Raw genomic sequence first — 16318 nt, 5'->3', positions numbered from 1 at the left:
AGGGATGATCTTACTGACTTCTCACAGTGAGGAACATCACCTTCCCCCTTTGGGCAGCCCCAAAGAACACTAATCTTTCAGGAAGCCATATCACATGGCACATGGTCAACTGCAGTCAGTAAAGCCTTTTGCACATATTCTATTAAAATACATCTTCCCCTTTCTACGGTCAAGAAGTTGTATTTTTAGACACAAGGACAAAGAATTTTCTACCTGAAGAGAATATAATCAATGTGATGTAAAATCAGACTTACCAATTCATTTTTCATGTTTAGGTCAATTTCTAGCTCCTCACAGCTCTGTTTCTGTAATATTGCTTCTTCTTTTAATGATTTGTTTAATTTATCTTGATTTTTAATTTCCTCAAGGAATCTTATTTGTTTGCTCTTAAGCTCTTCAGTTTCCATCATCTTCTTTTCTAGGTCTCTTTCCAGTCTTTCTACCTCTTCTGTCAATAAAAATGGATAGTGTATTTATCATTATGTTTCTTATTTGAAAAAAGGCAAGGCTATTTCTCAAAAGAATAACAAAAGAAGTTAAATATGGTGTAATTACAATTTTACTTTTAAAATTATATACCATGCTTTGAGAGAAAACCATCTTACACTTGAAATGGATATATATTACGAGGCAAGAAGTCATTATTATTTTGATGACATTTTTAAAACATAAGAATTGAATTCCAAGTATTTTAGTTTGTTGATAAATGAAAAACTTTCCCAGTCCCTTTTAAAAAATGCAGTATTTTATTTGATATGAATAATTACATTTTCGAGAATATTGTAAACATGTATGCAAAACATTACATTGTATTGAAATCCTTCAACTATTTCCTATTACTCTTAGGATAAGATTCATAAATCTTCCGTAAAGATGATTTGGCCCCAATCTCCCTCTTGAGCCTCATCTTCAAGCATATCTCTGCAGCTTTCCTGAAATGACTCTTCACTACACTGACAATGCCTCTTCACTGCTGCAGGCTTATTCTCATCTTCTGCCTGAACCTGTCTTCCTCCATTTCCTATAGGTCTCTTCTGCATCCTCTAGGGGTTGAGCTTTACAAACCATTCTGAGAAGACTGCCCTGACTCTCTCCTCTCTCTGGGTTGGATGCTTCTTAAGGAAGCTCTCATGCACCCTGAACTTATGGCTCCAGCCCTTGTCACCCAGGGAGTTGTAATATGTGATCTACTATACTGTCTGCCTATCTTCCCCACTAAAGCTTCAGGAGAACAGCAACTCCATCCACCTGGTCTCTACTGGGTCCTAAGAGCTCACCACATTAAAGGCTCCTAATTACAGTCTGAAGTCATGAATGAGCCATAAGTGGTTAAAACATTTCCTCCAACAGTATATTTATATGATTACTCTGCATTATTTAAATTTTTAATAATTCCAAAATAAATTTCAGGGGGGAAAAAGTAGAATTGGGGGAGGGGTCCTAAACAAATAAGAAATTTACCATGTTTCTGAAGTATTGGATTAAACCATATAAAACTGCTGCCTTTGTAGGTTGAAAGTGGACTAACATCCATTCCAAATGGTTGAACATACCAGCTTATTACCCAGTACTCTACAATGGTGATTTCTTATCTTCCTCTTTTTCCTCAAACTTCCCATAATTCTTTGAGTCTCTTTCTCAGCTGATGACCTCACATTTCATTGAGAAAACAGACCCCACCCATGGGAACTCCCTTATTTTCCCACCACCAAAGCAACAAAACCCCATGACCTGCACATCTTCTCTCCTTTCTGATGGAGAAAGTGTTCCTTCTGTCAAGGGATGGCCTCTCTTCTTTCTCCAATCCTACTGAGGCATAATTTGTCTCTGCAGTCCGCTCTTAAGATATACTGCTTATTTCTTTGACTACTGATTTTGAGGTTAACTACATTTTTTTTCCTCCCCATTTCCTGGTCTGAAAGCTACTGGTTAATTTTTAGTTTAGCTTTCTTTTTTTTTTTTAACTTTTAAACAGTAAAAAACGAAAAGAAACACCTTCATTCATTTAAGTGTTAGAAGAGAGAAATTATGGGAGGAAATTTCAAATCTTCCGGCAAATATCTCCCTTCCATTCTTCAATACATTATTATCCAGCCTTTCCCCCATCCCTGTCACAATCAGGCACTTCTCTGTGCTCATCTTACTTTGTGCCTCAGCAACATTCAACAAAGCTTACCACATCCTCTCTTGAAGATTTCTTCTCTGGGCATCTGTAACCCACTATTTCCTGGTTTTCTACTACCCTGTTGGCCTCACTTTTTCAGTTTCCTTAGTTGGCTGCCTTTCTTTCTCTTCTTACCCCTGACTGCATGAGAAAACTGATTCCTATGGAATTAAGTACTATTTTTATGCTGATGACAACCAAATTTATTCCAGCTGAATCTCCTTTATCTTGGGACTTATTTATTTTTCAGATTTGGAATATTTGTAGTTACATAAAGAGATATATTGGCACTGAATCCAAGTCTAAACACAAAATTCATTTCTTTTTTAGATACAGTTATACAAACACATATGACCTGAAAGTAATTTTTATACAAAATTTTAATGTACCTGTATTTTGACTGTGAACAATATCCACTTGTAGCATTAGAAAAGTACTCAAAGTTTCAGATTTAGGAGCATTTTGGATTTTATATATTCAGATTAGTGATGTTCAATCTGTATCTCTGATACAGACCTCTTTGAACTCCAGACACATATTTTCTATTTGCCACCTCACACATAATTCAAACTCATCATGTACTAAAGATAACTCTGAATTCTCCTCATTTTCTACATGATATCACCACCTAATTAAGCCAATTAAGCCAGAAGCCTGAGAATTACCTACTCCATTAGAGAGCACTGCTGATTCTACCATTAAAAGTGATCCATCTATTTTTCATTTCCACATCTATCGCCTAAGCACAGGCCACCAACACTTCTAGCCTGCATGACTGTCATAGCTCTTCCTAACATGCCCCTCCATCTCCTCTATGCCCTGCTCCAAGTCATTCTCCAACCTACATCCAAAATGATCTCCTTAATATAGAGCTTGTTCCTGGCCCATCCCTGCTTAAAATTTGACCATGGTTTTTTACTGCAGCTAGAATAAAATCCAAACCACAAGGCTCTGTTCCATCTTGAACCTCACCCTTCTCTCCAAACTTTTTCTTGCACTCCTCCAGTCATACTGATCTTTTAGTTGCTTGACCCCACTAGGGTCTTTATAACCCCAGAGAACCAGCTTCCCCCTCTCCCTGAGTGCCATTCCTCACATGGCTGGCCTCTCCTCCACTTGCCTTTAGCTTCCATGTCACTGCCTCAAGAGCCACTCCTTTACACCACTCTGTACCACAACAGGGCTCCCCTCTTGTTGCTTTACCTGGGTTTAACTGCTTTTTGTCTGTTCCACAAAACCATAAGCTGCATGAAGGCCAGCACCAAATGTCTTGCTCACCATTGTATCCTTAACGTCAAGTACAGTGCCTGGTGCACTGAATATGCTCAATTAAATTAGTTGATTTATGGTGGCATCTCTGCAAATGTAATGTCATCAGAAAGTTTGTAATTCATTTGTTTTCTAGATAACTTCTGAAAACAAATTCTTTCCTCATTCAAATTCGGTTCTTTTTTTTTTTTTTTTTTAAACTGTCATCTTACCTAAACTGAATCTCTCAAAAGCCTCCTCCCTGTCCTGAGTAGTTACTGGCTGACCTTCCAAACTTTCCAGCGAACGCAGGTGGAAAATGGTAAACTGGAGGTAGTGAGGAAGGGTCACGACTGGATTTTCAACTAATATCAGAGAAGTCAAATCTTGAAGTGGTTTCAACTTGCTGACATCCTGAAGCTGAAATGACATAACAGTAGCATTGGTATATTTTACTTTAAAAATCATAAACTACCTAAAGGAAATAATAAATCCTGGAAATTGTTCTTAACATAGCAAAAAAAACCTATTCGTGAAACCAAGGGCTCAAAAGCAGTTTGAGGAAAGGAACAGAAAGGCAGCATGTGAGTAGTGTATTGGGACAGTACTGGGCATTTTCTTTATATCATTCTATTTGTAACTCTTCACAACAACCTATAATGGATGCATCATCTTAACTTTACAGATAAAGAAACAGATTGAAATAAGTCAGGTGACTTGCCCAAAGCTCAGAGTCTAAGTGAATAAAACAGGATTTGAATTCAAGTCTTTGTCATTCTTCATTATATTAATTGAACAGATCAAAAATACAAATGGTAGTGAAAAAATTTAGTAAAACTGCACAAAACTGAGTTATAATTGAATCTAAAAGACACAAGGATATGTACCAATATCCACATTCTGAATTTAAGGAAATACTGCCAGGAAAAAAAAAAAAAAAACTCTTCTAGGCATTCATTCAATCATCTGGATTCTAGCTCAAGCTGTAACTTCGGACAGGGACTTAACATCTCTGAGGCTTTACATGTAAAATGGGAATAAGAGGTCAAATGAAATGATAAATTCTAAGAGATAAACTCTTAGTTGCTATGGAATCTATACAAAATGTGAACTTACTGTATTTAATTACTATAGAGTATTCTAGGTTATATATGAATTTGATATATCTGGTGTTTCATTAATAGAAAATATAGAAATCCCATTTGTAAAATTTAAGTATTAATATTTTTTCTCAGTAAATTAAAGAAATTGAAAAAGATTCTTACTAGTTTGAATAACTTACTGATGATATCTTGTTGCCTTTCAGATTGAGGACTCGCAAAGATTTCAACTTCTTTCCTAGCCATACTGGAATGTGCTCAATCTCATTTCCTGCAAGGTTTAGCTTCTGAAGATTACACATATTCTCTATGCCTTCAATTTTGCTGAAACCAAAGGACAAAGTCAAGCAAATACACTGATGAAGTCCTTCTACTGTAATTTTCATGTCTTTTTAGATGCTGGGAATTAAATCTGAGCTACACACCCATCAAAAGCTTGAAAATCTTATATCTATATGCTTTACCCTCAGACTTGGTAAATATGATGACTAAAAAATTGAAACAAGACAACAAACAGTTGCTGAACTTCCCATAAGACAAAAAATATCCTTGGCTCTATGTGATGTTCTTTTCATAATTATGATTTATCAACCTTTCTTATTAATGAGAACAAAGCAGCTACAAAAAAAATTTACCAGAGCAGTGAAACTGCAAACTCATTACTGTGCCTAGGAACTGTACTCATCTTACTATCAGAACTCAAGACCTGTAATGGAAGACAGAGGAGTGTGTCTATGCCAGTCCCACTGGCTACTGTGAGAACTAGCAGCCAGCCAGAGAGCTGGAAAACTCCACAGCACACGCTGTGCTACCTGCTGTAGTCCTGCCCAAGAGATAACTATAGTATATTAGGCCACTGCCAAAAGGTTAACTGTGCAGAAGGAGATCAGAGCCCCTACAGTGACACTTTGCTTATGAATACAAGCATTTTTATAGAATACTTAAATGAATAAAATGTTTATCACTCATACTGATAAACTTTCATTGATGAAAAATTTTTCCAAGTTACTCATAATATGTTATTTAATAACCCAGTCAATTTTCTATACCAGGAAAATACTTCTAAGCTTGTCTATTTTCATTTCCATTTTGTCAAAATTATTATCATCAGTATCGGTTATTTTTTACACAAATTTTATACTAAGACTTTAATTAGTGTTTTTTAATTTCATTTTTGTCTTGTAGGAACTTCAGCAGCTGTTAGTTGTTTTGATTTGTTGGCCATCATATTTAACTAGTCTAATGTGGGAGGAAAGCTTACTGATATAAGGTTTTCAAGCTTTGGTTGGGGGTGTAACTCAGGTATGGAGTCCGTATTAGCAGGTGTGAGGCACCAGGTTTAATTCCTAACACCACAAACCAAAAAAAAAAAAAAAAAAGATTTTCATTATTTGATTCTTGCATCATTTTGTCTATAACAAATTTTAAAAATGTAGTTTTACCCATTATCAGTTTGATTATGTTTATTTCTCACAAAATTATTATGCATTGGAAACAAGATTGAAAGTATATTTCTTATAACAACAAGTGAAGAAAAATACCTAAGATGAAAAGGGTTAGAATATCTTTGGGCTCAAAATGGCAGGGCTAGAACATTCTGCTTCATATCAATATTCTTCATGTAATAAAACAGTGAACCATAGAATTAAGACAAAATTTGGTATTCAAAAAATGTATCTCCTTCCAAAATACTAGATATTATTCTGTACTTAAGTAGTACCAAAACATAAAGTTATCATATTATGAAGGTCTAGCCTAAAAATGAATAAAGACTTATTAAAATATTTGCTGTTTCAAAGGATTCTTCCAGCAAATGGGTGACATTAGTTTACCTCTCAAAGAAACAAAGAACAACAACAACAAAAGAAAACCCTACAATGCTACTTAAAGAAATATTCACTCACCTGATTTTGTTATATGATAAGTTGAGTTCACGTAATTTTAAGAGCTTGTCTACCTTCTCAATCTTCTCTATTAAATTATAGCTGAGATTCAGTACTTCAAGTTTAACACATTTTTCCAAATTCTCAATATACTAAATGGAAATAAATAAGTAGATTCTTTACATGACATATGGAATGACATAAAGCAAAATATTTAAGTAAGTGCGTCAGGGGCTGTGTAGGCCAGTCATCAGAAAATTTAAAACCCTTTTCGACAATCCCTGAAGTAGCAACTCTCCTCAAGTTTCCAAACTCTCCTTGCCCCTCTGCAAATGATAGCACTATCCACAAAAGAAGCTCAAACTATCCAACAAGAATACTCCACTATCATTCTCTCTGCCTCAATTTTTCTATGCCTTTCTGCTTTTCCTCCTTTCTTCTTTAGGTACTATGCTGGTGTATAACCTCTCCCTCTCTTTCTCCCCCAGTGCCCATGCATGTTCAACCTTCTTCTCTCTCCCTGTGTCCCCTCAAGTTTAAAGGCAGTCATTTTACAATAGACATGCACTATGTGCTTGCTACCTACAAAGTGTGGCACCAGGTGATGGGCTATAGCAGTGAACTGGACAAACCCTCCCTGCTGCACACAGCTTACTTTCAATAAGCTCACAATTCTTCCATATAGAACAAATCGCCCTGCACTAACCTTGTTCTCCTAGGAAGCCATCATCTTAATCCCCTTTTATAATGCCACCAGCATTTCTTACAAGAATCATCTACATTTGCTCACTTTGCCTTCCACTCACTCCTATTATATTAGTAAGGCAATAAATCCTCTACTACCTCAATGTATTCAAATGGTTCTCCCCAAGACTGCCATTCAATATTTCACAGATTGAAAATGGATTATGTGCCAGAAGCTGTCTAGGGATAGGAAATATGAATTAGTATTTATCTGCAGAGATACACAATAAACAGAGGCAAATAAGATTTTCAGACAGCAACAATACTAATAAGAAAGTAAAAACAACATCTGTGCTAGAATGCAAGGCACCAAGAGGGCAGATCTTGTCTGTTGTGTACAGTGCCATGGTACCTCTGCCTGGCATATAGTGAGTGCTAAATAAACATCTGTTGACTAAATAAAGAGGGTGACTTAACTGTGATTGTGTGGCAAGAGAAAGATTTTACAGAAGAAGTATATCAAGATGAGACCTTAATAAAAAGAATCCAGGAATGTGAACTTCTGGGGTCAGAGAATACTAGATGAGCAGAAGAAAATGCAAAGGTTCTAAAAAAATGAACTTGGTGGGTTTCTGAAACAGAAGAATTGCCTTCTTGATTGCCAAATCCATTGACTTCTAAGGTTTCCTCTTATTTGACAATTCTATAATCTTTTTATCATAACTTTATGCATGAAGTTCCCCCTCTATAACCTTCACCCATCATGCTCTTGGGTCTTCTGTAATAGCTCCCTCAAGCTTTTTCACTGGGTAAGCTTCAATCACACATGCTCTATGATTCTCCCTATCTCTTCTTAATCCTAGGCATTCTTCACACTAAGCCCCAAATTCAGAAATTTGAATTTAGAAAACTAAGCTAATTCACCTCTGCATCTACCTCCACAGTCTAACATATGTGTGGTGTATAATAATTAAACAGAATTTATTTATTTCATATTTCATTTTTGCAAGTTTTGAACTCCAGCATGTTTTCTTTTTTACTACTTAACTATACAAGGGAAGACCTGAATATATTCTAGAAAAAAATTCAAATGAAACACAAAAAGCCATCTTCATCAAGGCCCCATATCCTCTTTCCTACCCCCAAAACCCCAAAACTCCTAATACTCAAACCATTTTTATGTGTACCCAGATATTTCTATTTGTTTCCATCCATTTATACTCACAGAGAAAACTAGAATTTAAAAAAATATTTGAGACCCTGAAATGCTTTAAAATTGCTTTTTCACTGAAACAACTGTGGACATATTTCCATGTTAATACATAGAGGTATAAATCACTTTTCAAAAAAAAAGTCATAGTAGCCAGATACAGTGGCACATGCCTGTAATCCCAGCAGCTGGGTGGCTGAGGCAGGAGAATCGCAGGTTCAGAGCCAGCCTCAGCAACTTCACGAGGCCCTAAGCAACTGAGTGAGACTCTGTATCCAAATAAAATATTTTTAAAAAATATTTTTTAGTTGTAGATGAACACAATATCTTTATTTATTTTTATGAGGTGCTAAGGATCAAGCCCAGTGCCTCACACGTGTGAGGCAGGTGATCTACCACTGAGCTACAGCCCCAGCCCCTACAAATAAAATATTTAAAAAGGCTGGGGATGTGGCTCAGTGGTAGAACATCCCGAAGTTCAATCCCTGGTACAGGCATAGTAGTTCATAATATATTATGCCATATTTTATTTAGATGATACCTTATTGACATTTAGTTATTTCCAATTTTTATTTAAATAGTATTTAATAAACATTCCTATATTGATATTTTTGCATACATGTATACACAATACTAGTACAATAGACATCAAGAAGTAGAATTGCTGGTTTGAGAGTATAAGCACAATTACTAGATCAAAAAATAAGGGGCTTGAGATTATGACTCAGTGGTAGAGTGCTAATCTCGCATATGTGAGACACTAGGTTCAATCCTCAGAACCACATAAAAATCAATATTTTTGATTCATTTACAACTAAAAATAAATACATAAAAAATAAGCATATTAGAAATTTTGATATTACCAACTACCTTCCTAAACTACAGTACTTATCTATCGAATAATGAAAGTTTTTTAAGTCTTGTCCAATAGATATGCATGATACAAAAATATTGTAAAACTTGTTTTATTTCATATTTCTTTGATCTTAACAACTGAATACATTTTCAAGTTAATATCAGTCATTTACAGTACCTTTTGAACTGCCTATTCACACTGTTTGCATGTGTCAATGAGTTACCTCTCTCAATGGAATTGTAGGAGACCTACATATTATGTAGATATTGTTACAGATTTTGCAAACACTAATTGTCAGATTTGTCTTCCTTTTAACTTTTGAGAATATATCTCTCATTAAACACAACTCTTCAACCTTTATGTCAAATAAATCTATCAATAGTTTTCTTTGTGGTACTAGGGTTACTGTTTTCCCACTCTTAAGATTTAAATTATTCTTTCATATTCTTTATATATATATGTATATATAGTGTATGTGTGTGTGTGTGTAATTGTTTTGTTTGTACGGGGATTAAACGCAGGGAACTTTACCAATGAGCTACATGCCCAGCATTTTTTATTCTGAAATGGGGGTCTCACTAAGTGCTGAGGGTCTCTCTGAGGTTACTGAGGCTAGCTTCAAACTTGGAATCCTTCTACCTCAGCCTCCCAAGTCACTGGCATTATAGTTGTGTACTACCACGCTTAGCTCTTTCCTAATAATTTTACAGCAGTTTGTTCGTAAGTTTTTTGCACTGCTTTGTTTTTATTTAGCTCTTCAACCTTCTGGAATTATTTTCTGTGAATAATGAGGTAGAACATCAGTTTTATTTATTCTAATTAAAGAAGTCAGGCTATTACAGTGTGTTCACATTGTATACCTTATTAATATAGCAGTAAACACACACAAAGCAAAGATAGTAAACTTTTTTTTCAATGTCAATGTTATATTTATTATTTAGGATAGCAAAATTTTAAAAAATAATCATTATATTATATTATTATAAAGTATAAACTTTATTTTGCATTATAGTTAGGCGTACTAGTGTGGTTCATTATGATATAATCATACTGGAATATAATTTTTTCCACTTCAGTTCCCAGTGCTTACTCCTTCCCCCTGTTCTTCTTGCCCAGTTCTCCTTCCTCTACTCTACTGGTCTTCCTTGTGCTTACTTATATATTTTTAAAATTGGTGCTTTATAGATAGACATAAAGCTGAAATTCACAGTGGTATATTCACATATATACATAGCATAATTTGGTCAATTTCATTCTACTGTTCCTCCCTTTTCCCATCCCTCTTCCTCACCCTTCTATCCTCTACTACACTGATCTCTCCTCTATTTGCAGGGGCTCAGCCCCTCCCCCACTTTCCTCATACTTTCTCTAGCTCCCATATATGAGAGAAAACATTCAATCCTTGTTTATGAGTCTGGCTTATTTTGCTTAGCAAAATGTTCTCCAGTTCCATTCATTTACCAGCAAATTGCATAACTTCATTCTTTATGGCTAAATAAAACTCCACTGTGTGTGGATACCCCTGTGTGTAGATACCACATTTTCTTTATCCATTCATCTGTTGACAAGCAACTAGTCTGGTTCTGTAACTTACATATTGTGAGTTACATTGCTATAAACACAATGTGCCTGTATCACCATAGTTTGCTGGTTTTAGTTGTTGGAAAAATATTAAGTGGCTATACTAATTTGCAGTCCCAGCAACAATGTATGAGTGTACCTTAACCCCAACATCCTTGCCAGCATTTATTATTATTTGTATTCCTCATGATTTCCAATCTAACTGAAATGAGAAGAAATCTCAATGTAGTTTTGATTTGCATTTCCCTGATTGCTGGAGACACTGAACATTTTTCATATATTCGTTGGCCATTTGTTTCTTCTTTTGAGAAGTATCTGTTTTGTTCATTTACTGATTGGCTTTTTTTTTTTTTGGTATTAAGTTTGTTGAGTTCTTTACATATTCTAGACATTAATTCCCTGACGAAGGAGTAGTTGGAAAAGATTTTCTCCCATTCTGTAGGTTCTCTCTTCATGCTCTTATTTCCTTTACTGTGCAGAAGCGTTTTGATTCAGTCCACTTATTTATTCTTGTTTTTACTTCCAGATTTAGTGGTCTCGTTAAGAAAGAGATAGTGCCTATATCAATATGTTGGAATGCTGACCCTATGTGTTTTCCCAGCAGTTGCAAAGATTCTGGTCTAATTCCTAGATGTTTGATGCACTTTGAGTGGATTTTTGTGCAGGGTAAAAGATAAAGATCTATTTTCATTTTTTTACATATGGATATCCAGTTTTCCCAGAACCATTTGTTAAAAAAAAGGTTGTCTTTTCTCCAAGGTATGTTTTGGCACGTTTGTTAAGTATCAGATGACTGTATCTATGTGTATTTGTCTCTAGTGTCTTCTATTCTGTGTCTTATATTCCACTGGTCTTTCTGTTTCTCTTGATACCATTAACATACTGTTTTTGTTACTATAGCTTTGTAGTATAATCTGAGATCAGGTATTGTGATGCCTCAAATATTGCTCATCTTGCTCAGGATTACTTTGGCTATTTTTTATCTTTTATTCCTGCAATGAATTTTAGGACTTTTTTTCTATTTCTGTAAAGAATGCCATTGGTATTTAAATGGGGATTGCACTGAATCTGTACAACAATTTTGGCAATATGGTTATTTTGACAATAATAATCCTGCCTATCCAAGAACATGGGTCGTCCATCATCTTTGCTCAGTGTTCTATAAGTGTTCATTGTAGAGGTTTTTCAACTCCAGGCCCCACAGCTGCAGATAGCTACCAAGTGCTCAGATAGCACCTCTCCATAGAAGGATTCACAATGATGGGCAGGAGAAGCTCAAATACAGATGGGCAAATTGAGGCTCCATTCCAGTCACAGGGACAGAGTCCCAGTGATACACATCAGTCAGGGTAGAAGCTTCTGCATCATAAGCCACCCACAGAGAACTAGCAATCATAGGCTCCACACTTGCACCTCTCTGACACTTCAAAGAAGGCCCTGTGTAGGGGTGCAGGTGTACAATATTTCACAACAGTCAGCGTGCTTATATCCTATGCCCCTTCATCCAACAGAAATAGCCAGCAGACACAGCACAGCACCCTCCATGCATGCAGGTTCAGGTCCCTGAGCTGACAAAAAGAACTGGCTGGCAGGAAATCCAGAGCAATCAGGGAAGAATCCTCTTGTGCCCCAGCATCTTTAGGAGGATCCACAGCTGTAAGTCCCAGACTTGCCTGTTAATTGTCATTCAGACACTCAGACCAACAGAAGGCAATTTCTGAGGATAAGCCAAAGCAGCCAATGGAAAATCTTACACACAAAATACAGCAGTATACCCCACAAAGGAACTTACAGAAAAGCTCCCCAGACACCAGACACCAGACACCAATCTGTGGGTCCAGATACAAGCCCAATGATCTGTGACCAATGTACTCCAGAAAGGGCAACAGCCCCTCCAGCCCAACAGTAGCACATCAAACAGGCTAAAATATATCTAACTTAAATAATCATACTTCACACATTCCAAATTTTCACAGTATAGCTTCCACTGGATTTGAAAGTGCTGGATACATAGAGCTTTTCTTCTGGAAGGCACAAAAAGACTATACCACCTAACAGGGAATAACTGATTTGCTGTCACAGAATATCAGAGACCATTTCCTCTGACCCAACAGAAAGCCAGTGGGTACCTAGACATTGGAAAAAGCTTTCAAGAATTGTATTAGAGGGGAGCTGGTGTAATCAACACCTCCATACCCAGAGTAGTGGGCAGCAGCCAATGGAAAATCTTACACACAAAATACAGCAGTATACCCCACAAAGGGAAAGCATTACTACGTTTTTCTACCCAGATTAAGGGAACTGTATAGAACATTTTCAACAAGTTTTTTGTTTCCAAAGGTCTATTCCAAAGTATGTGGCTCTGCTCTGAAGAGACTGAAGTTAATAGGGTTTAGCATTTTCTCTCAAGGTGGTACTGATACCGGGAACAGCAGAGGATACACATTGAGTGCGAGTATTAATACTTGGTTATTCACCTAGCCTAGGGCACTTAAGAGAAAGAAGTTTATTAAATAGTCCCTTGCATAAAAGTAGAAGTGATAATCATCCCAACCAATTGGCTGGAGGGATTCTGACCTTGGAAATATACAGGGAAGCATTCCTCCGGTGAGCAAACTCCTGGGAGTGAGGGAACAGTTTCTTACTTGTTTCTCCTAGAAGCTAGTAAGATAACTAACTAATATAGGTGCAGTATCTAGTTGCTATGTAATATCCTTCATGAAGAGGATCTGTGCTAGAGTCTTATCAGTGTGGACCTTGATCTCAGACACTCAGCTCCTGGGAATAAAGGAACACCAAACAATAATGTAGTTATGGCACTAATGACCTAAAGTAACCTATTGAAATAAATAAAGTGTGGCAGTTTGGCCTGTCTGCCATTCTGCCATCTTTCCTGCCTCTGCATCTTGTCTCTGTGTCTCTTTTTATTTTCTTTACAATCGGCAGACATAAAAACAATATGAGAAAACAAAGGAACAAACCACCTCAAACAGTCCACAACAATTCTGACACCACATTGAAGAAATGTCAGAGAAAGAATTTACAAAGTTCATAGTTAAAATGTTCAATGAGATAAAAGAAGTTTCAAGGAATCAATTTAAAAAATACAGAAAGTGAAAGATCATTTCAATAAAGATGAAGATTCTTAAAAAGAATCAAACAAATCTTAGAAATGAAAGACTTAATAAATCAAATTAAAAATTCATTTGAAAGTATTACCAATAGATTAGACCTCAGAGAAGATATATTCTCAGGCCTTCAAGACAAACTTTCAAGTCAAATCTTAGAAATAAAGTCAGTAATAAAGAAAAGATGTTAAGAGACAATAACCAAAATATTCAAGAAATCTGAGATAACATAAAGACACCAAATCTAAGAATCATTGGCATAGATTATACCAAAATATAAAGCTAAAGGAATGCACAATCTTTTCAATGAAAATATATCAGAAAATTTTCCAAATCTTAGGAACACAATGGAAATCCAAATACAAGAAGCATTTAGAATTCCAGATAGACAGGATCAGAAAAAATCTTCTCCAATAGAGATTATAATAAAAATGCCAAATATGCAGAATAAGGATGGAATTTTAAAAGCTACAAGAGAAAAATAGCAAGTCACATTTAGAGGTAAGCCAATTAGAATTTCAACTCATTTGTCATCCCAGATAAGAGGGCTTGGAATGTTTACCTGAAATATTAGAATGGGGGCCTACCAAGATTATGATACTAAACAAACTTTCCTTCAGAATTAAAGATGAAATTAGAACTTTCCACAATATGCAAAAATTAAAAGAATTCATAATCCCTAAAGCTGTACTACAAAACATACTCAATGAAATACTATATGTAATACTGAGTAATAGATGCTTATGAATTTGGAGCTATTATACTTCTGATGTAGAACTATCACCAGAAACAATAAAAGGTCGGCTACAAATTAGGTAACATGAGGATGGGATTCAAATCTTTTTATTTTATTGGCAGTTTTAAAACACAAAGTAATTAAAATCAATGTCTATTCACAGCAATTGTTGGTAACCTACCCTAAACTTCTTGCCGCCATCTTTAGAAAGTGAAAGGTTGAGAGACTTTACCAAAGCCAAATTGTCTTCTTTAGAGAGTTTTTTAATGAGGGCCTCTGTGATATATCGAATTCCTACTCTTGAATCAGCTCCTAAAATTACAAAAAAGATCATTTTCAGTAGAGGGAAACACACATATTCCAAAAATACTAATAATTTTGACACTATGTAAGAAAAAAAATTTAAGCCAGGCAAATGTAAAAAAAAAAAAAAAAACCTTTATAGTATTTTAACTTACAGCATTTTTAATAATAATGATAATAGCAATTACACTCTAGAAATATTAGATGTGTGCCAAGCTTTCGGCTAAAGGCTTACATTTTACAAATTTAATTTGTACAACAAACGTGATATACAAATTTATAGAAACTTTATTTGCTCAAAACCTCATAACTCATAAGCTGCAAATATAGAACTTGAACAAAGGCAGATGAATCTAACACAATATTATCTATATGCAGCAGCAAGTTTGTTTCAAAGTAATATTTTCAAGTCAGTTTTCAAAAATAAACTGCTATTTAGTTGTTTTTTATTTTTATTTTTTAAAAATATTTATTTAGTTGTAGTTGAATACAATACCTTTATTTTATTTATTTACTTTTACATGGTGCTGAGGATTGAACCCAGAGCCTCTCACACGCTAGGCGAGTGCTCTACCACTAAGCCACAACTCCAGCCCCTTTAGTTGTTTTTTAAAATGCTAAAGTTCAGAAACTGAAATCCTCAAAAATCCTATTTTCTTCTTTTTTGATAATAAGAAACTCTAAATTTGTTGCCCTTTTAAATGCAGAGTATAAAACCATATGAGATATAATTCTAACCTAATGAATAATAGCATATCTTGTTTTATGGTCTTCCTCAATAATGTAATCAAAAACTGTTAAAATCATATTTTATGAAAGTAGCTATAAAAAGAAAATTGTTTCTTGGCTCTTACTTTATGAATAAGAAAAAAAAATCTTGATTAAGATCTGGGCTATGGGCCAAGGGTTCCCTATGATGATTTATATGTTAATATCAAATTAATTTTAGTTCAAAAAATTGAATTTTTCTTTAATTTGATTTGTTCTAGGAATAAAGATGACCAATATCCTAGACTATCAAATAGAAGTAAGTGTAACTAACTGGTAGCAAAGATGTAGTACAATATAAACTCAATGCTGATAGTATTTATTAATTAAAAAACTGATCAGATATTCAGATCAATAGAGTTTGATGACTGTGATTTCATGATCTAACAAATAAGAAAAAATTTCTGAAAACAGACTCCCAACTAAAAGAATGCTTTTAAGAATAAACCAAAAATGTTGATAAAACATACGCATTTCCCAAATGTGGAAATCAGTCCACTCATAGACGAGCAGTTTAAAAGCAAGCAGACTGGCACAGCCTAAGTGTGGAAACATTTTCATACTGAATATTTATACCAAAGGAACCTCACTCTGAAATGCAGAGGTATGCCCTCCTCCTCACAGAGGATGGCAAAACTAGAGAATGAGTGTGTAGGC

The 16318-nt window shown here is 35.2% G+C and overlaps 1 protein-coding gene across 1 annotated transcript in view; it reads right to left on the bottom strand.

Annotated features, from left to right (window-relative positions):
* The window catches only part of Cntrl (centriolin), an 89389-nt gene that overhangs the window by 62962 nt on the left and 10109 nt on the right, over nt 1-16318 (bottom strand). Inside the window, exons 3-7 of the mRNA XM_026410376.2 lie at nt 14772-14902; nt 6417-6547; nt 4695-4836; nt 3646-3832; nt 255-448 (exon numbers count right to left, since the gene is read on the bottom strand). Of these exons, the coding sequence (XP_026266161.2) occupies nt 255-448; nt 3646-3832; nt 4695-4836; nt 6417-6547; nt 14772-14902 (785 nt within the window). The remainder of the gene's footprint in view (nt 1-254; nt 449-3645; nt 3833-4694; nt 4837-6416; nt 6548-14771; nt 14903-16318) is intronic.

Source organism: Urocitellus parryii, chromosome 4, assembly GCF_045843805.1.
Source record: "Urocitellus parryii isolate mUroPar1 chromosome 4, mUroPar1.hap1, whole genome shotgun sequence".
Lineage (NCBI taxonomy): Eukaryota > Metazoa > Chordata > Mammalia > Rodentia > Sciuridae > Urocitellus > Urocitellus parryii.
This window is presented reverse-complemented; position numbering and strand designations above follow the sequence as displayed.